The 24,311-nt window shown below is 39.7% G+C and overlaps 1 protein-coding gene across 3 annotated transcripts in view; it reads left to right on the top strand.

The window, feature by feature from the left end:
• strbp (spermatid perinuclear RNA binding protein) overlaps positions 1–24,311 on the top strand; it is a 77,519-nt gene that overhangs the window by 39,278 nt on the left and 13,930 nt on the right. For all 3 annotated transcript variants that reach the window (XM_023961169.1, XM_023961168.1, XM_023961170.1), the window contains exons 3-12: positions 1,595–1,772; positions 12,161–12,423; positions 13,189–13,357; positions 14,537–14,798; positions 18,480–18,595; positions 19,284–19,379; positions 19,470–19,581; positions 20,403–20,500; positions 23,030–23,135; positions 23,861–23,944. In XM_023961169.1, coding sequence (XP_023816937.1) covers positions 1,770–1,772; positions 12,161–12,423; positions 13,189–13,357; positions 14,537–14,798; positions 18,480–18,595; positions 19,284–19,379; positions 19,470–19,581; positions 20,403–20,500; positions 23,030–23,135; positions 23,861–23,944 — 1,309 coding nt within the window. In that variant the 5' untranslated portion in view covers positions 1,595–1,769. The remainder of the gene's footprint in view (positions 1–1,594; positions 1,773–12,160; positions 12,424–13,188; positions 13,358–14,536; positions 14,799–18,479; positions 18,596–19,283; positions 19,380–19,469; positions 19,582–20,402; positions 20,501–23,029; positions 23,136–23,860; positions 23,945–24,311) is intronic.

Here is a 24,311-nt window from a genome sequence, read left to right as displayed (position 1 = left end):
CCGCATCAATAAAATATAATACTTAAGCAGCTTTTCATGCGAAAAAGCCATCAGTCACATAAGTTTTAGTCTCTGACAGCCCCCAAAAAAAAGGTCTGCCTAAAGGTATGTGTGGGGAAAAAAAACTGGAAAGAAAGGTGTTTATTAAAAACATAGAATAACAAATTATGTTCTAAATAAAGCATTTTTTGCAGATTTTGGTTTGCACATTTTGTTTCCTTCTAATGAAGTAAGTAGACTTTGTGTCAGAATTTTACTTACTGGTTTTCATAGATCAAGACTTTGGTTTTGATTCACTCTTAATCCAGACTTTTTGCCGTGGTTCCAGTTATCTGAACATTAAAGCAAAGCTGCAGGTAAAATCTTTGCTTCCATTAGGGATGCCACAATTCTCGATTTAAAACCAAATTTAATATTTAGTTTCTTATTTTATTGCACACACTTGGTATAGGCCAACTAATAGGTTTTCCGCCATTGTTACTCGCTGATTAGCAAATTAAATAAAAAATAAAAAAAAGATTTAAAAACAAAATTTGTTGTTTTGTAATACACAAATCATATATATATATTGCACCAAAAGAAAACCCTGACCCAAAAATCAAGTTTTGAAATGAATCTTGGGGAAAGTGAGTCGTTCTGTCCGTATAGCTACCATGCAACATTTTGTTGTTAAAATCCAGCCGACCACTTTTCTAAAAATAATAATGATGTCAGATTTCATTATCAAACTGCAGACCACTTTAGGTTTGTGACACCATCTTGAACTCAGATCCTCTGAGAGTGGTTGGTCTGAAAGAAACCAGCCAACTAGATTAGATTTGACTGTGCACAGCTCTGCGTCAAAGTTAGGGTTTAGATGAGATTTGTAATCATTCTTCCAGCCGAGAAGTTAAACATTTAAAGGAAAATTGTTTCACATAGTGATCAGCTTATTGTAAAACTAAAAATATTAGATACAAATTATTAATTGCTTTTAAGCATATTGTTAGAATGTTTTTTTACACAATTTTAGATATTTAACTTCTAATGTTCCAAAAATATTTTGTGATATTTTATTGTTAATCAGAAATCAAAGTGATTGTTTGTCAGTTCATAGTCGGGCACTGGTTTGTGAGAGGGATATGTCTGTTTTGATTTTTCAAAAACTGAACTGAGGAAGGTGTCCGTGTATATCCCAGTGTGTGAAAACAAGTAAGTGTTTGTTTGGCATTCTCCTCCCCCAGCCCCCCTGCCCACTCATGAAATATGAATGAGGGCCAGTGTGGGTCTTTGCATGTGTTTGTGTGCGCTCGTCTCTCTGCTTAGTCCAGCAGATCTCTGTGTGAGGAACAGGCTAATACTCCTGAGTACACGTGTGTGATTTGGAGGGTTCATTCATATACAGGAACTGTTTTTTTTGTTTCCTTTTAACATGCTTTGCCTTAATTGGTTAGAATATTAAGTTGTTTTTTTTCAGCCGGTCAGCACCTTTGCTTTCAGCAGCTATAGGTGAAACAAGCTTGCAGCCTCTCCATTACACATCCTGTTAGCTGTTGCAGTATTGATCAAACTTTCATTCCTCTTCCCTCACCCCGTCTGTCTTTCTTTTCATTAGGAACCAAAGTATTCGGAGCCGTGGCCCGTTCTGACAGACAGGCACATGAGGAGCAGAAGCGGCGTGTCACCCAGATCCTGACGAGCAAGCTTGCTTCTGGACCCCCCCACCCCAGTCAACCGCCCACCCCCAGAAGTGGGCAGGAAGGACACTAGCGACGACTCCTCCTGCAGACATGGTATTGCATTCATTGTTTGTTGTGCTGGAGGTTGGAGTGTGGGTGTGCTGGTGTGGATTGTCTGCAGTGGAGAAGCGGCTCCTGTGGGCTAAAGGCTGCGAAAGTCCAATCTGATAAACTGTTTTTATCTGGCGGCAGGTAGTGCATGTCTTCAGCTGACAGATAGAGACTTGATAAGGGCTTGTTGAGAGGAGATAATGGAGAAGAGACTGTTTCAGTAGGGACAGGCACGTCAGAAACAGAAAATATGAGAGGTAAAGAAACACCAAAGGTGTGAAGCAGCAATTAACAGGAACAAGAATTATGGTTTCTAACTTTTCTATTTTCTCACTTTTTCATCCGTTTTTCTCTATTTTTAAGCTGTTAGGTTCGCTTCCATACTGTGCTTTACATTTAAATGTGATGATAGTCCTGGATAATAGCAAAAAGAGTGAAAACAGAAGATGATTTGCACAATGACTCAACTTTTATCTCGGTTTTTTTAGCTCATCTGTCTGCTGCTGTTATGCTGAAAAAGTGAAGAAATGAGTTATGGTCCTTATTCTCGCAGAAACATAAAAAGACTGCTACAGCACTCAGGGCATGCAACAAAAAAAAAAAAACAGACTCTCTGTGGGGAGGAGAGAATGGCTGCAAGGATTAAAGCGAGACGTGGAAGAAGAGAATGACAAAAAAGAGCAGATTTGACCACAAAAACACGGATGACAGGCAGAAGCATGGGAGATGAAAGACTGAAAGGCCGTTTGAAAACAGGGACAAGTGCACAGTGGAGATGTGAGGAGGAAGAACTGAGGGGGATAGTGGTGGAGCATAAGGGCTTGATTAATGGTTCTGGCCTGTGACAGTGGGAGCTGCTCCCCCCTGGGGAAGGGGGATGGGGATGGGTAGTTGCTGATCAGAAGATGAATTATTAACAACAGGAACAAGAGGAGGGAGGTGCAAAAGTGGGTGGAGGAGTTGTTTCTCTGGGAAGCATGGAAGAATGCAGTAAATGGGAATGCAGTCTGGTGGAGGAGGAGCGTTCAGGATTGAGAGGAAATAAGATGTTGCTGAAGGTGCGGAAGTTGGACACAAACATGGTTGGGCTCATTAATAACTGCTGGTAATGAGGCTAGTGCACGGCACTGTTGCAAACCCCAGAACTGTGATTAATTTTGACACAGTGCAGGATGTGCTGACCTTGGCAAAGATGTCAAAGTCTAACCACACAACGAAGCACACAGCTTTTAAACCCCACTTCCTTTGGGCATCTCATCAGCACACGGGTTTATCTGGTTTTATTCTTATTTCCAACCTGCAAAATCACACATTTATTTTAGTTTTAGTGCGTGGTCTGCTCTGCACTTTTAGCAACCTCTAAAAGTGCTGGTCCGCAACAGGGAAGCTTAAACATGGCGTCCCAAAATACTTTACTATAACAAAAGTAGTCTTCATGGTCTTCTTCCCGAAATCTGTGAGGATTGAGTACTTTTTAGTCATGGTCTTGGTCATGATCTCTTTTCCTGTTTTCTCTCTGTCAGGCACACCAGGTTTATCCACAGCTTCCTTGATTTGTGTTATTTATCCTCAGTGTATTGAAGTCTCTGCTTTTCAGTTAGTCATTGTCAGGTCATCTGTTCTGCTTTGCCACCAGTTTTGTTTCTCCGTGTGTTTTGTCATCTTCTAGTTTTTTTTATTAAATGTTTGCATGTTGAGTCCTGTACCACCAGTTTCTGACAAAATCTATTTAAGAAACATATTGAAAACGGATTTGAAAGATGTGTAAAAACATACAAAGTTTTTTAAAGTCAGAGAACATACAAAATGAATTTTATAGTTAAGTTTTGAATGAGGTAATAAAAAAAAGACTTTAAATCTTATGTTTTCTTTTTTATTCATTGTTTAACTGCTGCAATTCAGTAGAAATATATTGAAAACTCCGTCTTTATGCAATAAGCAGGGTACCTTGCTTACAAGTCAAATAATTGCAGGAGTAAGATTGACGGCACAACCTCAAAAAGCTTCTGAATGAATCCCCTTAGTTCGTGAGAACAAGTTAACAGCTCCAAGTAGGTCTTTGCCAATGCCTCATATTTAGGTGACCATCAACAGAGACAAGATAAGGTCTTTATTCAAATATAAATACCTAGCTGTCAATTACTAACATATTATAAAAGATCCAATCTTAAACTGATCTTTTACTTTTAAGTTGGCATGTGAAACTCTTCTTATCACACCAAGAAATTACTTATTACATATTACATATTAGTATTCTCTTATGCGAAAACAAAGTAGTTTTTCCTGTGAACTAACTACAAAAATCCTTAATGTTCTCTGCCAGTCTAGTATTTGTTTGTCTCGTCTGGTATAGCGATGCATTTGCTGCTTCCTCTGATGCTTTTTAATGATCCTGGATCTAAATATTTGATGCAAGTCCAATCCACTCTCATGGGACATGGAGCCGACTTTTTGGATGTTTTGTTCAGTGTCACTGCAAAAGTAGGCATGAAAGACGAGTAGAAAATGTTCTAATAGGAACACATCCCATCCCTGTTTACAGGAAAGCTTTTTTTTTCAGGGAAAAGTCAGAGCACTTTGTAGTGGAGGCAATGCTGTTCAGATAAAGTCCCATCAGAAGATTTGCTCTATCAGTTCAGTTCTTACTCTTTTCTCCAATTATCTTTGTCAACTTTTAGGGCACAAATATGGGATTTAATCAAATATTTGTACTTTTTTTCAAGCAAATCATTTTTTATTGTTGTAAGCCTCCTTGAATAAATCAAAGAAGCTGTTGGTTTGGGTTAGGAAGCAAAAAAAAACTTGTTTAAGGTTTGATTTCTCTTTTTTAGTTTAAAGTAAAAAATTTTGTAATGCTTCCTTTACATTGTTTTTGTACCGCAGACCATTTTTTTAAAGGTTGTTTATAGGTTGCTTCGGCTATACATCCAGGCAATATTTCCCATTATCAGCCAGTAAAAGCACTAACGGTTTATCATGCGTTTTTATCATCTTTTTTGTGTTCTGGCCTCTTTTTCTGATGCATATATGCCATCACTCAATGTTATGTAGCGTTGCCCAAACCTGCACTGTCAACTCACCTGTTTTTAGAGGTCAGGTCATAAAATTTTATATGCAGCACATAAACCTTTTAAAACATGCTGATGCATTACCAGTGGCAAAGAGAAGGGTTGCAGTGCTTTTCTACTAAGTCACCTGCCTGCTATCATGTTTGCATTCTAGTTTGGGTTTTTATTTGATCACTGAAGGTCATCCCTGCAAAAAATGCTAATCTAGAAGTAATAAAGGTGGATTTTATGATTATCAGAACATTTAAAACGCTGCTATTTTTTAATTAATTTTTTTCCTGTTGCCACACATTTTATTTTGTGTATATGTTATGATTCATGTGCATCCTTCTGTAGTGCTAGGCTTGTGTGGCGATTTGAAAGACAGCTAGGAATGCAGTGGACAATAAAGCAAGACAGCAAAATGTGGCGAGGCCAGCAGAGTGCAGATAAATGACCGGATGAATTTTTAATGCAGTCCCCTCCAGAGGCTGCTGGATTCTGCAGAGAAGGCTGAGTTGTTAGTTTTTTTTTTCCCCCTTTTGCGTCTCTTGTCCTTCTCCACTCTTAGACTATTTTCAGATTGGCTTTTGAAGCTGTTTTTTTGTCTTTCTTTTAACTCTGTGGCACTTTCTGTGTCTTAGATTTTGACGAGGGGTCACACAATAAAGTCCTGAAAGTTTAGTCAGACTTTTTAAAACGCAGCGACTTGTTATTACCTCGGGTTTCATTTTAACGCGACGGCACATTAAACCTTTAGTTAGCTGCTTTTAAACATCGATTTTCACCTCAGCTCACTAGTAATCATGAGATCTGCTTTTTATAAGATCGTTCTACTTCCCTGTCCACGTTTGTCAACACCGTGGCCTTTGGTTTCCTTGTTAAATCCTTTGTCCTTACCTCTACCTCCTGATTGATAACACTATTACAACATGACCCGTTCAAAGTGAGAGCATGTCTAAAGGCGAGCTTAAACGACTCTCCAAAATGTGTGATCTCTAAAAAAACGAGGGGTGAAGAAGATCCCATGTTGCTGCAAAAAAGGCTTGGCTTTGGGTCACATCACTCACAACAGATTGCCACAGAGAGACAGGATGAGAAAAGAGGAGACTGAAGGAAACAGACAGCAAGGAAGCGGAAAGTCACTGTCTGCAGATTTAACACACATTTCCCCACCACACCTGCTGAACTCATTTTACTGCAGAGAAATAACAGAGCAGAGAGTGATGTCTCAGTCGTCATATGTGGCATGCATGCACCCTTCCATGACGCTTTCTGTGTGTCTTTTTTTTTTGCACAAGCGTGTGAACATTGTACCATTAGGTTGTGAACACATGTAATGTGGTTACGTAACACGGGTTTGCCAGCTGGTGGGTTTCAACAGAGCATGAAAAAGGAGTGTAATTGGAAAGTGTGTAGTCTAACAGCAACAAGCGGCACACAAAAGGAATACACACAACAACAAAAGTATATGGCTTGACACGGTTGTTTTCCGATTGTTTAACTTGGTTCACGCCTGATACTGATCGAATAACCAATGACGAGGAAATAAAGTTTTGGCCCTGAGATTTAAGTCTCACTTCTAATAAATAATAAAGATTTTTGAGTTATTGAAATTGATGCCAGGTCTTACAAATACCTAGAAATGTAGACACAATGCTGCCACGTAGGCTTTATATGCTTTGGCATACAATATTTGTTTAGATTTATACAGAAAGATAAAAATAAAAATACCCCCATTCATACTAGAAGTTCTGTAAAACTCATTTCTCCCCTTGTGGAGCTGCTTGAAATGTTTGACTCATGGGGAGCAGCAGACAGTCACATCTCTGATGGCAACAAGCACCCAATGATCATGTTTGTGCACCCTGTCATCAGTTAGCCTTCACCACCAATCTAGTGAGAAGGAAACATGATGTTACTCCTGGACGTTTAAAAAGGTTAAAAGTAAAAATAAAACGCACGCACAATCCTACATAATTGCGAATTAATGAAAAAATTTGCCACAAAATGACAAAACCTAATAAAGTGTCTAAAATTTAGTAATAAAACTGCAATAAAGGAGATTGATAAAAGGCAAAAGAGGATAAGAATTAGAATGAAATAAAAACTAAGCTTCTTCTGTTTGGACAGCTCTGACATAAATTTAAAGCAAGAGTGTGAGATAAGATATTGAGTGGCTGCTCCCCATAGTGAAAGACAAAACAAATGCAATTTAAAAAATGAGATGTGAAAAACCAAATGTTTTCAAGCTGCTTTTGTTGTGTATTCTTTGCATTTTTAAACACGGGACTTTTAAAAACGATCTTTTAAGCCTTCAAGTGTGAATATGTGACTAAAAGGAAGACAGAAAGTGAGATGGTCATACACATACCAAACAAATCATTTAAGAAGACTCACTTTTGAACATCCCATAATTTTGGTATTTATTTAAAAGGCCTATATCATGCAAAATCAACTTTTTTGAGCTTTTAAGTGTATAATACTGTTAATTCTTTAATTAAACAAACCCCAAAGTGATATTTTTGCTCCAGTCACGGATTCCTGAGCATTTTTCTCTAACCCTGCACTCTCCCCTCCCAATCTTCAAAAAGATGTGGGTCCTCACATTGTGACATCACAAAGTCAGGAACAGCCCCTTCCAGGAAGAGTCTGCGCTGCCAGCACCGCCCCCAGGATAACGCATACACCGACTATGTCCACGGAGCTAGCAGTGATTACAAAACACTTTAAGTTTGTTTGCACAATATGCACATCCATCTTTGCAAAGCCGGTGCAAAAGCCGGGGCCTCAGAGATAAACTCTTCTTCCTTCCAGGTAGGAAAATGAAAAATAACTCATACTTCACATAAAATATGTTCTTTAGTGTGCCAATAAGTAAAATATTATCACATATATAGATATAGTTTACTCTGAAAGGCTTAAGAATAACATGGTATAGGCCCTTTAAATGATTCCTTTAACAAATAATTAGAACTAACATTTCTGTCAACTTCTGCAGTTGTTTGCCTTTGGGACCATATTTAATTCTAAAACCTGCAACAGACGCCTCTATTTAATTTCTACATTTAGATCAATATGAGACAAAATTAAACACAATGAAGTTTAAAGTGGAGGAAAATTGGATAAAGTAGTAATTTGATAAAGAGCCATGACTTATATTTGTCCTCCCGCTTGTGCACAAGAAAAAGGCTCCAATTTATCAGTGGACCACCTACCTAATTGACAGTGCAGAAGATCAGGACACTCTTCAGTAATGGCAATAAAAGAAGAATGATGAAGCATGAATCCTTCAGCTGCTTCCTGTCTTGAGTCGGTAACATCTCTTTTTTTTTGGCACTCATCTAAAGAATATCTGCAATATTGATTTAGCCCATTCCAGCTTAGAGGGTCAGTGATTCTTGTCACAGAGTCGTACTTAACTGCTCTGATTTACAGCATGATCAGAGCAGCTGGACAGCGAGTACGCCGCAGATGAGGAGTACAGACGCACATGCACAGATTCACAGGCATTTCTCCTCACAGAGCGCTTTATGGCTGCAGAAGCTCCCATTAGCAACAGCTCATAAAATCTGTGGGTCCCGCTCTGTTAAACACTGCTTTGAGAAGACACACTGGAGCAAAATGATTACTGCATTGTGAGTAATCAAAGATGCACTCACTTTTCAACTGTTAGTGTGCACATTCCTGAGTTAAATTAATGTTCCCAACACTTGCATTTTATTTTTGCCAATTTAATTGTTAATAATAATTGGAAAAAAAAACATTTAGCTTTTCATTGAAAAATAACACAATTTAAATTATAAGGAAATCCTTTTTACACTAGTACATTGACTTTTCTCCATTAAAATGCCATGTCTTAGGCCAAATAATTTATTCTTTTAAATCACATTTGGTGAGTTTATGTCATTAGACAGTGGCATTTCCAGTCATCTCAAATCATGGACTCTTTTTGTTTTCCTGGTTTTGACAGAATAAAACCAGTGATTTGATCATTCTCATTGTGGTTGTTCTACCTTCATGGGGATCTGAATTCAGTTCGTACCTCACTTGTTAGCCTTGACAAAGTGTTGGACATTCGCAGTTGAGCCTCAGTGGAAAACGTCGTGTAATTCTGCCAAATGCTGCTCCAACACCCTAAGCTACACAGCCTGTGCTGCAGCAATTATTTTGCAGTGCTTGTTCTCCATGCTGTTAATGGCTTTATCTTGGTCACCCTAGAGGAGGAGAATGTCAGCGGTTTAATTAGCATTTGGATGGAGTGTGCGTTATGTTCGGGGATAGCACAAAAATTGGCTCGTGGTTATGGTTGGGTTTAGTATAAAGGTGGTAGGATGGAAATTTAGGTAAATTTTGTTGCTGTGCTCTTCATCCACCTGGACAGTCTTGGATTGTTAGTTTGTTGAAAAGATTTGTCTTCGTTTCCTCTGTTCTTTCTTTTTTATTTATTTTTGTGTGTGTGTGTGTGTGTGTGGGTGTGTGGGTGTGTGTGTGTGTGTGTGTGGGTGTGTGTGTGTGTGTGAACTAACAGATTTTTTGGGACTGATTAAAAGAAAATGGGTTTTGAGAAGGTTTTATTTTATAAGATCGTTTTAGAGCTGCTCAACGTGGGTTTCTGAACCCTTTCCTGCAAAGTCTGGAGTCTTAAAATAATAAGCTCTAATATGATAAGTAAACACAAATAATAGAGAGCTAAAAGATAAGAATTGTCAGCTAAAAGCTCTTCTAAATAAAAATGTCTTAAGTTGAGTTTTAAAACATTCAACTGAGCTAATCTGGTGCAGACAGATGGAGGACATTCCAGAATTTAGTAGATAAGACCCCATAGCTGGTACTAATATTTATATTCTAAGGTGTGTCCTTATATAACCCCATATACAAACATTTTGGGATGTTTGTTTTGGACATTTGTTAACTGTAATTTGAAGTTATTGTTGTAAATCTGACCACAGATGGATCTAGTCATGCTTTCTTTTTCTCTCTATTAGAAGAGATGTACTTTACATTCAGGAAGACAGACGCGTTTTTTAACTCCTGTGTTGTAATGTAGAAACAAAAACATAAAACTGCCAAGTTTGTGTCCTAATATTTAACCTTTGAACTAACTACCTGTTCAACTAAATGGATGCGCTCCATCCGATCTGAAAATATGTTTTTTTAAAGTTTGACTGTGTATTTTACCACCTAAGGCAATAGGGAATGGGGAAAAAAAAGAATTTAAAAGGTTTTGTTAAATAGTTTACATAAACATAAATCACTGGTTCCTGGCAATAATTATCAAGTAATAAAACCTCAATGTTTTGTCTAAATCTTAATGATAGTAAAATTGTTTTTTTACTAACCGTGGGAAAAACATTTTAGCAGTTTTAAAGATGGGGATAAAGGATTTACAAATATTATTTTTTTCAATGTAATGTCCTCACAAAATACCTAGACCCGTGTGTGTGTGTGTGTATGTGTGTGCATGGGTGGTCTTTGGACTCTAAGTAGATTGATAGTAGCTCTCAAGCACCTCCACTCGAAGAGGTCATCTCCCCTCTTTGTGATTGTGTGCGTGTGTGTATGTGTGTGAGCTTTGGTTATGATCCCTGCTGTGTGTGTCTCTTTGGTTGTGTGTTCAGTTGTGAATAAATGGAAATCTGGGTCTTGGAGATAAGCAGGTTCACTTTCAGTTTAAAAAGGAGCGCTGTCCTCATGTTGAACCGCTCACCTCACACTCACCATGGTGATTTTATAAGCTCAGAAATAGAAGAGTCTTTAGATTTAGTTTAAAATAATATAAAATATCAACCTTAGTTTGTGTGGCTCTAGAAATGACGTCGTGAATCAAACAATTGTCAAACTGAGCTACAGAGATGATGTAAATTTAAAGAGGCTGTAAATCTGCTGCAATTTTATAATTCACCTTGACGTGAAAATGCCTTTTAAAGTGACGCAAAACTAACGTAGAAAATGAAACTTGATAATATTAGAAAATAAGATAAGAAAGGGCGACATTCTTATCTGTTGCAGAAGAATTACATTTGTTGGCATATTGAGATCTAAGGCTTCATTTCTGCTTGGTTCTTTCATTTCTCAGCCTCTGAGACACAAAATATTGATTCATTTAGGTCCTCTTTCTTTTTAGTTTTCAAAAAGTACAAAATAGTTTATCTAACTTTTTTCTCCAAAGTAGGTGAACAAAACATTTTCCGTAGAATAGAATGTTTTTATTATCAATTTTAGTTTAAGTTAAAATGGGTTTCACCCTGTAACAGAAGAGCTTAATCTTCAGTGTTTACATTCTTTCAACTACCGTAACTCTTAACCGTTAGCATATTTAACATTATTCCAACGGATTCTGATGTGGAGAAACACAGCTTTGCTCTTGTATGGAATATTTTACAGTAGTGACGTTTTTTCCTAATCAACATAAATCAGCTTATTCTGTTGCTGAGAAAAGCAGCTCCATATCTGTGCAAAGCTGCTTTTCTCCGCGTCAGAATCGGCTGATTCACATCGATCCCATTAACGGTTGAAGAGTTTCGGCCTGTCAAAGATCGTGTGTCATTTAGGTGTCACTGGTGATTTCTCCTGTGTTAAAGGGGTTAAGCCAGACATTAGACAGTCTCCATCATAGGAGCGTGTTTTTCTACTTAACACTTAGATGCATAAACTACAAACTCACTGAAACTGAAAGGGTTTAAACAGGAGAAAAACAGTTTCCAAGGGGCTTTCTTCTGACGCTGGATAAAAACGGGGGACCATCTGCCTCATATTTACTGCAGGCTGTAAAAAAAACAAAACCCACAGTTATACCTGTGCCTTCTCTTTATCTTTTTATTTTTTCATCCTTGAATTCATCCACTGGTCTTCTGTCCATTATTATCCCTTTTGCTTTAAAAGAGCTCTCTCCTGCTGTTCTCTATTCATTTCTTCCTCAGCTTTTGGGGCAAGCTGCTTCTATTTTCTGTCATTTATGTTCGCTGCTCCATCGCCATCTGATGCCTCACACCTGGCATCGTCCTCCAACGGCTTCTACTCCAGAAAGCTCCTGGAGAGAAGGAGGAGGCAAATGAGAAAGACTGAAGAGCTGTCATGAATTCCCAAGGCCAAGCGCCTGATTGAATTAGGACAGGTGGAAAAGATATAAGGGCAGAAGTGAGATGAGTTCCTGATAGAAGAGAGTTTATGAGCATCAGTGCATGGGTGTCAGGGACAGTGGCATTAAGAACAGGATATGGCGCTCCCATCTGTGTGACCAAACACTAAACAGCAATGTCTCTCATTTATTGTATAATTCCTCTAAACCGTGACGATACCAAGTATTTTGTTTTTCACTTCAATTCCTCTTGTCCTTTTCAGAGGTCCTTCCGTTCCTTCAGTAACGATGACCGCCATGTAATGGCGAAGCACTCCACCATCTACCCTTCATCTCAGGAGTTAGAAGCTGTTCAGACGCTGGTGTCCACTGTCGAGTGCGCTCTCAAACACGTCTCTGATTGGCTGGATCAGACTAGCGGCAACGCCCATAACCAGTTCGACAGCCAACCAGAAGACAGTACAGAGGAAGATGACCCTGGCGTTGAGCCCAGCGAAGCAGCTGAGGAAGCCGCTGAATGCTACAGGTCAGCATACCCGGAAAATCGGGAATAGGAGGGGGTGGAGGTTTCTGTTTTGGTCTCATTTTGGCTAAACAGATACTTCTGTTTAAAAAGTTTTTTCTTTCATAGCTCACTCAAAAAGTATGATCGTTAAAACCTTTTGTGTTGAGGAAAGAGAGGATGTAGGTCTGGAAGTTCTTAACTTGAAAAATGTTAACCGAAAATATTTCATCTTTTTCAATTATTAGCCACAGAGTTCCATTTTAGGTGACAAACCGGCTAAGCCAGAAAAGCTTGCCTGTTCATATTTTACTTTTTTCTTTGAATTCCTCCCAGTCCAGACAATGTAACCTTTATTTGTCCAACAGTCTTTTTCATGTCTTAATAATTACTTAAAACTTTTACTCCACACATTAACACATTTATGATAAACATTTTTGTTTAAAAAAGGAAAGAGTTGAAAATCCACACTATGGCTGAAAACCAAAATTTCCCCATAGGGCTAAACATCCATATAGCTTTCTTCATGAATCTTTTTATCAACGGTTCACTTCTTTTCATTTCATTGATGAATTGCTTTGTCCCAGCTTACTTTTTCACCGTAAGTGCAACCATGCATATTTGTCTTTTAACAGTAAAGTCTGCTTTTCTGCTTTGCATACGGTTTGTAAGATCTTAAAGAAACCCGGCTTCTCTAGACCACAAGTTTGTTTGTTTGTTAGAAGACAATTAAGCAACAGATTTACAGGTTAACGGAGAACCCTGCTTGTTCTTTGTGTTTGAAAACAGGGAGTCCAGCAGCGGTGGGCTGCTGTGTGGAGTGATGAGGATTGGTCTCGTGGCCAAAGGGCTTCTGATCAAAGGCGACATGAACCTGGACCTGGTGCTGATGTGCAGAGACAAGCCCACAGCAGCACTGCTGGACACAGTCTGTCAGAATCTGCCCACACAGATCCAGGTTAGAGACGCACATAGACCCACTCCCATCAATTCACTTTTGTTTTTGCAAACGACACAAACAGACATCATTCAGTATCGCTTCATCCTCTTCATGTTGGAATTTTTAAAAGCTTTTTTTGTGTATTTAATGCCTACATGAGCCTAAGTTAAGAGGAGAAAGCCATACTGCTGAATCAGAGAGGTGTTGTCAGTGTGTGACATTTCCTCATTAACAAATCATGGCTTTGAAGTCAGGCTCTTGACCTTCACCCAGATGAAAAAACAAGCACAGGAAGCAAAAAGACGCAGAACAAAGTATATACTGTTTTTGTATTTATTCGGTATCACAAAAACTGTTTACATTCAGATATTTGCTTTTTCACACCAGTAATTCAAAGATGGATCTTTTAATTTACAAAATTGTAGCTTGGAGCAGTTTTACAACATTTAAAGATGTATTTGCAAGTTAAATATTTAATCATAGCTTGAAAATACTGAAGGGCTGTTGTACCACCTTTACCGGATAGGGCATAATTTACTCATTTTACCTGCTGCACCTTCTTCAGTGTTTACAGTTATCCTTTGTGAGAGGAAAAAGAGGGGAATATCCTGTGGGGCTGGGGGGGTGGGGGTGAGGTGGCACATGAATGTCATGGTTTTACTTATCAGGGCCTAATAAGGTGTGCAGGGAGTTTGTTGACACTCAGTGCTAATTGGAACACACTTGAATAATACTGGATGTACTTCATTAAATGAGTGATGCCTGCATTTACTGGAAATTCTGAAGTATTTTTGGGTGTGTCAACACATGACAGTCTGAGAATTATCAATTAAAGTTAAAGAAACAGGAAAGAAATCCCTTTTTAATTTATTTTAGTAAAATAATAGAACAAATTTAAATATTTCTATCATAAAAAAATTAAAAGCAAAACTGTTCTTGTTTTCAGTTATTTCAGATTGACAAATTACCCTGTGTGGAAATTGGCAGAAACACATTATTTGACGCATGGATGTTTATTTTCACTGTTTTCTCAATTGAGTCTTGAATTGAGAATTCTTCTGGCCGTGAAAAATAAGCACCTCCAGCAAAGTAAGACTCCAATGTTCTGCTTTGTGGACGCAACTGGACACTGATTTATTTATTTTTCTTTGGACCTTGGTTTTTGACCATCTGCTTGTGTCTGTTAACACACCACAGAAGCTGACAGAGGAGAAATATGAGGTCACAAGCTCCTTGCCGGAGGCAGCCATCTTGGTAAAAACCACAACAGAGCCCAAACTCACACTGAAGGTTACCCTCACTTCACCAGCAATGAGGGAAGATGAAGAAGAAGAAGAGGAGGAGGAGGAGGAGGAAGAAGACGAGGGGGAAGAGGAGCTGGAGAGTGGAGGGGAAGTGGGGGAGACAGTGGAGGAAGTGAAGGAGGAAAAGGAAGAGCATGTACCAGAAAATGGTCAAGGTATGAACTTTAAAAAGCAAAGGTGGTGTCTGTCTGTTTTTTAACCTCTGCCATGCTTTTAATTAGACATGAACATACATTGGCGAAACTTTTAACTACAGTAATTCTTCAATTTAGCTGATTTTCTTCTCAGACAACAGTCTCCGTAAGTCACACAGGATAGAAGCAGACAGAGATGTTCAGCCAAAGCTACTCCTAAAATATAAACTAAATTCAGTAAAAAAAAAAAAAACTCATATCATTTAGGGAAACTTAGCTCAAAGTAAAAAAAAGTAACTTTCGTTTTTTTGTGGTACTTTAACCAAAAAAAGAATTAATTTAGTTAAACACAAGGAAAAATGCATTGAAGAATTCTTTTTATGTTCCGATGCTCTAGTCATAAATGCCCTTACGGGTGGATCTGGGCTGTGTGCGGACGAAAAAAGGACAAACCTGTTAGCAAAAATGTTTATGTAAATTTTTTTTCCATGGCCAGAAGATCATGGTAAACACTCAAACAACACGCAGGAGGAAGTGAGGGTTTAGTAGGTGAGATTCAGGCATATCATACAGATTTTTTGCGCCGTTTGCACGCGGCCATTAAGCAGCCAGTGTTCACACCTTACTGACGACTAGAGTGTGGCGTAAGCGATCGTACAACAACACCACCCACCATAAGTGTGAGCAACTTACATTTGCCTTACAAATATTTCAGTACATTTACCATAGGGACAACAATGGTTGGTTCCATTTTCATGACGTCTCTTGAGGTGCCCGCACGAGCCTCAAGGGAACTGCATGACATACCTGTGCTCCCCTTAAGATGCAGCCACTCTTCTCTACAACCCTCCACTGCCCCGGACAACCCAGAAACCTGTATAGGTTAACCACCCGAATGTGACTAAGGCGTAATACACACAATGAGTGGTAATAATGATAGAAATCACACTTGAAAAAAGTAAATATCAATTCACTATTTAAGAATAAAGTTATATATTGTATATTTATAGAAAAGTATGCCAAAATATGTACTCAAATAATGAGCACTTGATTGAATGAACACATATCTGGAAGAAAACACGAGTGTGGACAACACCTGCTTAGTGGCCAAAACTCTGCATGGATGAGAAGAAGGATCAAAATGTGACGTAGTGAAAGTGAGTGGAGTGTTGTCTTTAATCAGGTACATAAAAACGTCAGGAGAGTTTGTTATTTAGAACGATCTTACAAACAAGAAAATTATTTTGCAACACATTTATTGATGTTGTTTTGAATATTTTCTCCTCCAGAGCGTATTCTCTAAATATGACATGCACGTAAGCGCAGTCTTTGTCAGTTGTCAGGTCATTGTTCTGGTTGGTACCATCTCAGGGTTCAGGTTCCAGCTGAATCTGGCTGGACTCGGCGCTGTTGGCTGGCAGAACGTTTCCACAGCTTGGAGGCTGAAACAAAGTCACAAGGGACTTGAAGTATGATGTAACTCCTCCTGACTTGTAGGGAAAAGTGTATAAATTAATGACCTGTTAAAAGCAGTATAATGAGTGTTATGATAATAGATGCGTTTTAAGTTCAGGACGCATGCCAGAGTTGACACACTGAAGAATTGTCCGGTGTCCAGTCTGTTATCAATCCTTCCTCATTCGCCTGCTTTCATGGCTGTCAGGGACTGGTTATAATTAGATGTGGGAAGCATGGGAAAGCGGGGCCAGAAGGCCATTGAAATCAATAACCGTGGAGCAGTAAGCGGCCAATTCATCCAATGGCTCATGTCCAGCTAGACACTCAGCTCTCAGAAACGAGAGGTAGGACCAAGGTTAGCTGTACATCAATCCACAAGACTGCACAGGAAGGAGAGGAGCAGTCATAGTTCCCCCTCACAGCGCGGCCTCAAACTGCATCAGCCACGCATGCAGGCTCATATTTTGTCAGTGATGGGTAAACATAGCTGCCATACCGGATACCTGATCGCTGATGATTTGTTGAGACCACATTTTATAAGACAAGAACAAGCACTTCTTTACTTCAGGAGCTCTTCCGTCTTTCTTACACGCTAAAGGGCTTAAACACACACTCCTGAAATAAAACCATAAAGTCTGCAATGGGGTGGCGATTAATCAACTTAATTGGTGAGTGGAATTGTATCGCTATGATCCGACCACATTGATCTGTCTGAGGCAAGTTGTTGATCGAATCGACTCATGTCATTTTAAAATCATTTCAAAATTAGATACATTGATTATAATCGATGTTGGAAAAATTCATTTGGATTGAAGTATGGTAGGTTTATTTTACTCTAACATAAAAACGACCAGGTGCCATCACAGTGGACAACACATGATGTGGAAACACTTTGAATTTTGCAAAGACATGTGACATTCATTACAGCCCTGGTCTGCTAAACCTACAATGATGAATCTGATGAAAAACTTCTCAGTGTAGTACCTTTTTTATTTTTTCATATTCTTCTCATGCACTCATTCAGATTACCAGTGTTGAGACCTTTACAGAACAGACATTTAGAGGAGACACAATAACAAAAGTCGTTTTTTTTTTCTTCCTTCTTTTCTCCTTAATGAGAGTCTGTGTAATGTTGAGGCAGACGATGATTAAAGAGCGAGCAGCCAGCAGAGACTTTGAGAGAACTTGTGGGAGGACAAGAGAAATTAGAAAGACTATAATGATCCACGAGCCGCTGATGGGGAGCACATGCAGCTGGGACCAGTCTGACAGACACACATGCAAGCTCCCGGCTTTCACCAACTACTCCTGCTGGAAAAGATATTCTTGTGTCGCTATACATTCAACATCTTTATATTTTGTGATTACTGGGGGAGAGTGTTTTTTTCCCTGTCATTTTTCTTATATAAGTCTGCTAAAATGTACTTTTTGCTCATTTAAAGTATAAATATACTGGTAAAACCTCAGCTGGCTGCATACATTTCCAAAACGGTTACATTAAAGTTGAATATTTCTCCTCTTCTACCAGCTCTAAACCCTGCCTCGATCCCTCCTGTGTTGTGTTTGTCTCTGACTGGTTTAGAACTTTTTCAGTGACTGATTTTCAGCTCTACTTTAGGGGCACTTGATTCCTTGTTCGATCACAGGGGTCGCACCGCTGAATGAATGGCTTTCTCTGTGTCACTTCTCTATGAACATGTGACATCAAGCGCGCCCTTAAGTAGCGTGGCTGCAAAACACGCTCCTGTTTACTGGGTCAGGATTGTCCTCAAATACATAAAGGAGAGGTTGATTCGCCTGGATGTGCACGGGGAGGCAGACGTGCCTGCAGATGGGAAATCGAACCCTCCTTTGGTATTTGTTTGATGTCTGAGAGGAGCTCTTCATCCCAGAAAGTTGCTTCTTTCCTTGTCACACTCTCCCTCTCACCGATTCATCAGAAACGTATTAACAACCTTTTGGATATTAAGTTCATCTTTCATCGCAAAGACAGTGGATCAATAGCACCGTGCGAATCGATTAATGAAAGTGGGAGGAAGCCTTTAAACACGTCCATCAGAGGAGAGTTCAACTTTGTGGCATGAAAAGCCCCTTGTATGTCCATGCACGTGTGCATGTGTGTATGTATGCTTTCATGCACATTTGCAGGCATGTTTGGATACATTCACACAGGCTATCTCCAAACACACACTCACATGACGTGTGTGTGTTTTGTGTTTTCTATATTGGGTTGTTTTGTGGCAGTGTTGGGTGCTGCTGCGCAGAAAGTGGAGGCTGAGGAGGAGGAGGAGGGGGAGGTGCTGGATAGACACAGATGTCTCCTGGCCCTGGCAGCCCTGCGACACGCCAAGTGGTTCCAGGTCGGCACCCACTCACTTCCTGTCTTTGTGCCCGATGCTTGTTGTAGCCTGACGTTTCACCCAGAGAGGTTGTGCTCATCAGCAGCGAGTCGTGTCACACATCAGCTTTCAAAACTTAAGATATTTTCTTTCATTTCCTCAAAGTGTTGTTTTGCTGTTTCTAGCGGCAAATCCCACCTATTATCTGAGACGGGGTGAATGTAAGGCTACAAAAGCAACGATCGATGGTTGTTTTTCCCTTTTTTTGCTACTTTGTGAACCTGCCTGCTTTCTATACCACATGTTAGTGATTCCCTTTGATCCCATCCCCAATCCCCTTCCCCATCATCTGCCTCTCACTCACCTTACTGAAAAACACACCTCTCAGAAAATATTCATGCTTTAAAATGACATTAAAAGATAAATAGAATCATTTATTTTTAGTAAACTCAGTTCATTGGGTCCAAACACGGTCACATTAAAATATATTTTGGATCATTTGAAGCTCGTGCCCTTTTAGCAGATAGATCCCCATCATTAGGAATGTGCTGTTGTTTGGTAAAGCAGGCTGTTCTCTGTGCATGATTGCACCAGTTCCACTCCTCTTTGGTTCAATGTTTCCTTCCTCCTCTCTCTGTTTGATCTTTCCTCTCGCCTCACTTTGTCCTCCACTTTTCTCTACCCTCAAACCCCCCGCTGTCCTCCTCAGGCTCGAGTGAACGGACTCAAGTCCTGTGTTATCGTTCTCAGGATACTTAGAGACATGTGCAATAGACACCCCAACTGGGAACCTCTCAAAGGATGGGTGAGTTTGGTTTTCTCTCAAAGGTTCAAGCTACAATGGCAAATTTTTTTATGCATACTTAGTTTTGTCTGTGCAAATTTGTTATTTTAGCCCTTAGAGCTAATATGTGAGAAAGCCATTGCCACCTGCAACAGACCCCTGGGTGCAGGAGAAGCTCTGCGTCGAGTCATGGAGTGTCTGGCTTCTGGCATACTCCTACCAGGTACAACCCAAACATTTATACAATCAACAGCTGCGTATTTTGAGGTTTTGTTGGTTCTTAGCGTTAACTGTATATGAGTAATGGACCGTGTGTGACATCACCCCTAGAAAATGCCGTGCCTACGGTTTGATTGAAATTCAGTTGCCATTTTTCGCGAAATGGACGTTGCCATTTTGGAAGACTGCGGTATGTTTCCCCTGATAGTCCTGTTTATTTAAGTAGATGTGAAAGTTCACCTGAGCTCTGAGGACCAAACAAATCGGTTGTAGTCCACCTAAAAGTCAGGGTCCTGATTCATTTGCATGTACATTTTTGCGGGTTTCCCTGCAGTATGAAGCACATAGGCTGTTTAGTGAACAGTAAAAAAGAAGTCAAGCAAAGAGAGAAAGTATATCCATTTGGAGTTAAAATCAAATGCAAAACACACGTGTAGAAAAAGCTTTAAAAAAAGCTGATGGAGTATTGAAAAGAGGTTGTACTATCATCTAAGACCTCCAAGCTTCCTCATGCTGTTTTCTTTTTGGTCAGTGCTTGGTTTGAGCATCACCAACCCAAATCAAGCAACTGTTGCAACCTCAGGATGTTTTCCAGGTGGTTTAGTCTGCAATCTGCAGGCAGTATAGAGTGCAGAGTGAAGGAAAGCCAAGCTAAATACAGGGGTTTCCTGCTCGATCAAACCCATTTCACTGGACCGTTCTTGTCTGACCTCACCCTTAATGTCATGAGCGTTAAGGTTACTGTGCATGTTGCTTAGCTGCAGTTTCAGCACAAAAAAGCTACTTCATGTGTGTGTGCGGTTGTGTGTCTGCCGCTTCATCTAGGTGGCCCCGGCTTACATGACCCATGCGAGAAAGAGCCTACAGACACTCTAGCCAACATGACCGACCAGCAGGCCGAGGCTATTACCTGCAGCGCACAGGTACACACACACAAACACACACACACACACCAACTCAGTGTTATCTCCCAGCTCTGCTTGGCCTGAGCTGTCACACTCTGGGAATAAGTAAGCAACACAACTATTTTCATGACAGGAGACCTAACCCCCACACATGGCGGGCACACTCACTCACAGAAGTGGGAAGCGTGCATGTACGTGTCCAAAAAGAGTTGCATGCTGCTGCATTTTAAAGATCACTGTGGAAAGCTATTGCCATTGCAAACCATAAATCCATCTCTGACAGCCTGAGGACAGTGGCGGCATGCGTGCACTGTGTGCACACGCACGGTCAGGTCTCTCTGCACACACACCCTCAACTAAGCAGGGCAGCCTCTAAGCTGAATGGCTTAGTGAATCCTGCCGTCCATTTCCTTTGAAGGCAGTGTGAACGAGGCTGGAATGTCAATGGGGATAATTGTATTGGAGCAGATACAAGAGCAGATAGCAGAGAGCGCTGCCATGTCATTGAGCTACAGCGGCTGTCATGAATATCTTACACTCTTCCTCTCCAACAGATTTAATTTAGCAGAGCCTCTGTGTGTCATTTGGTTATCTTTCAGCACATCAATTAGCACACGATGATCAGTTTTTAGACACTTGTCAATGTACCTGATGTTCATGTTAAATAAGAAAAACCCAAACCTGCTGAAGCTACATATTGGTTGGGTGGTACATCTGTCGCCTTACAGTGTGTCCGCATGTATATACCTTCCACAGTTTCAAACATGCACTTTGCGTAGTTGGGTGGTTTTAAATTATACATAGAAGTAAGTTAAAAAAGCAGTCAGTCGCTGCGAAAGCACAAGTGTGCCTTTTTGTTTGTAATTTTTTTACGTTTGCTTTAAAAATTTACATGTCCCTCTTTCATTTTTTCTGCTAAAACACCACAATTTTAATGAAAACTTGAAATCCTAATTTAAAGAGGTTATTGGTGTCTTTCTTTTTCTTTCCCATGTCCATGTCAGAGGAATGAATCTCTAGTTGCAAGGGCATTTGCAAAAAAAAGTTCAATATTTTGTTAAGTTCTTTCTTTGCAGTACTTTATGATTGCAGTATAAAATCCATCTGTCCATCAGCTTTACCCTCTATGTCCTGATTAGGGTCACAGGGGTTCACACACACACCCAGTCCAACCCCACAGGGATAGAACATCATCTGGGATATGAACCCAGACCTGTTGGCTTTAACCCTACAGTCTTGTTGTCCTTTAAATTACTGTAATTCTTCAACCATTTATGCAATCACCATAAATCAACTGATTCTGTCGTCGGAGAAAAGCAGCTTTGTGCCAAAATGCAAGACTAACGTAAAGGTTCCTCCGTGTCGGAATCCGTTGCACTTGTTGTGTAAACAGTGGAAGGAGCGTTGGACATCGCCGGTGTTAAAGGGTTAAAGCAACTCAGCTAACCAGCTTATCATGATAATGTGTGGCTCTAGTACATTAAATTACCTGCTTTCCTGAGCGAGCTGCGTCCCATGTGTTCCATTTGTGATAGTAACTAAATAAAAATGATGGAGGAAACTCAGAAAACTGTGACTTCCACCTGTATAGTTATCTAACCGTTTGACTGAATGTATCATTTGAGGAAAACTCTTTTCCTGGTGTGTAATGTTACTGAAGTCTGACAGGCAGCTACTCTATATAATTTTTTTGATGCGGTGACTGAGAGACGGCAATGCAGCTAACAATCAGTTAGGGGTTTATTTCCACTCAGGAGACACCGACACGGCAGTTTTTACACAATCTGGGCTCATTAACACACTTTGGGTCTGATTGTGTGTCTCTGTCTGCACCTCCGTCTCAGCTTCACATCTGTTCTGTGCTTTCACTTCCCAAAATAAAGAAACCCAGCGTCAGAGCTGCAAACCTACTAATGCAGTGAGGAAAAGTCAGCCTTAACATAGAAGAAGGTTCATCCAGTAGCAGTGCATTTATATAAAAAAATTTGCATGTGTTGTGAGGGTGAGAAGAAGAGGTGAGGAGGCGTGTGCAAGCAGGATGGAACAGGTGGATGGTGTGATGTGTGACAAAAGAGGTCTGTGGGGAGAGCAGCCATGTTGTCAGAGGCTCTGAGGAGACAGGAGGCAGAGACGAAAATGTTGAGGTTGTCTTTGGATAAGAATAGGAAAAAGAAACTGAATTGTTGTCGTTTTGACAGTATTATGGGACTTTATTGTAGATTTTTATTTTGATCATTTGCACATAAAGGTTGTTTTCACAAGCTTCACACGAAGTAATAAGGCTTTGTGTAACACAAGTGTAATAACTATATTTATATATTACTCACACTAAAATAGTTGTTTTTTTATCATTATATTTGTTCCTGGTGTGAACAAAAACTTTAAACAGACAGAGGTGCCGCACAATCCCACTACGATTGCTCTGAAATGCATGTCTCACTTTCACAGCAACACTTCACATGAGTTGAGTGTCAATATCAAAAGCTGTAGAATTGGATTTGATGTCTTTTCCTGAGCTTTGGTTTGTTTTCTGTTTGCTTTCAACAGCATTCTCTCAGACTCATGGCATTCGGACAGATCTACAAGGTGCTGGAGATGGAGCCACTTCCTTCAAACAAACCATCACAGAAATATCCCTGGTCTGATAAAGAAGGTGCCTGCACATCTGCTTTTTTGTGTCATTTACATCCCTCTATTTTACCCTCCTCTTTTCATTTCAGACAATATTGGCATGAACCTATAACACATCCCTTCTTTGTCCTTTTAGGCTGCCCTGACTGCCTGCTCTTAGAGTTCAGACGGTTGTTCTTTTCAGATATGAAATGACCTTTCTGGTTCACTTTGGTGTGTGTTTTTTTACACACAACCTCCACCAGTTCCATCATTAAAGCTGACAGTTTAAGCATTAATAAGTGTCTCTGTTTTTTTGGTCTATTTTTTGCTGTTTTTATGATCGCTGTCAGGCCAAGGACTTAGTATCCTTGGAGAGTCGGCTTTAAGATGTGCACACTCTGTAGCTGTGCAGCAATCTTCCTGTTTTTTTTTTACAAGGAAAGAAATTCCCCTTAGATAGTAAGCTGGAATCTTTCCAAAGCGATTCTAATAGAAAATCAACTCAGGCCATTTGGTGTCTTGTGATGCTGACTTGGAAAACTGCCAGAGCATTTAAGGATTAAATGCATGTAGGAAAAGGCTTCCTCGTTGTTTGACTGTCTGCTGATTTTCCTATCACTTCTGTTTATCTTATCTGCAAAGTCTTCCACCTAATTTCTTGTATTGTTTGTTTCCAAAACATTGCCTTCCTGTGGTTCTGTCATACATTTGTGTGTTTTCTCCTAATTTGATGCATTTTTGTATTTTTATATATTCTGACGGTAGGTTTGGGGATGAAGAGGCCTTATGAGGATGGAGCCATGGATGACAAAGACCTCATCAAGAAAATGAAAAGAAACCTCAGAAAAGGTGTGCAAAGACAAATACAATTACTTACGCTCTAATTAAAGCTGAAATGGAAAAAAATAAAGATAACACAAAAAACCCAAGTTAATCATGTTTTATACTAAACAGAAGCATGCAAGGGGGAGATTGAAACTGTTTTTTTTCTTCTTGTATCTCATCCCTGGAGATAGATCAATGGTATTGATTGCTAACATTTTAGCTGGCCACTCAACCATTGCCACCTTTTTCTTCATATAAGGAGAAGATAAATTATACCTTACATACACTGGGAGACAAACCTGTCCCTTGGTGCACAGAGCAAAAATGATTGAAGACAAAGGACAATAGAAACGCTCTGTTATTCATCATAAAAACAGCTGGTCACTGTGAA

The sequence above is a fragment of the Oryzias latipes genome, chromosome 12, assembly GCF_002234675.1.
Source record: "Oryzias latipes chromosome 12, ASM223467v1".
NCBI lineage: Eukaryota > Metazoa > Chordata > Actinopteri > Beloniformes > Adrianichthyidae > Oryzias > Oryzias latipes.
This window is presented reverse-complemented; position numbering and strand designations above follow the sequence as displayed.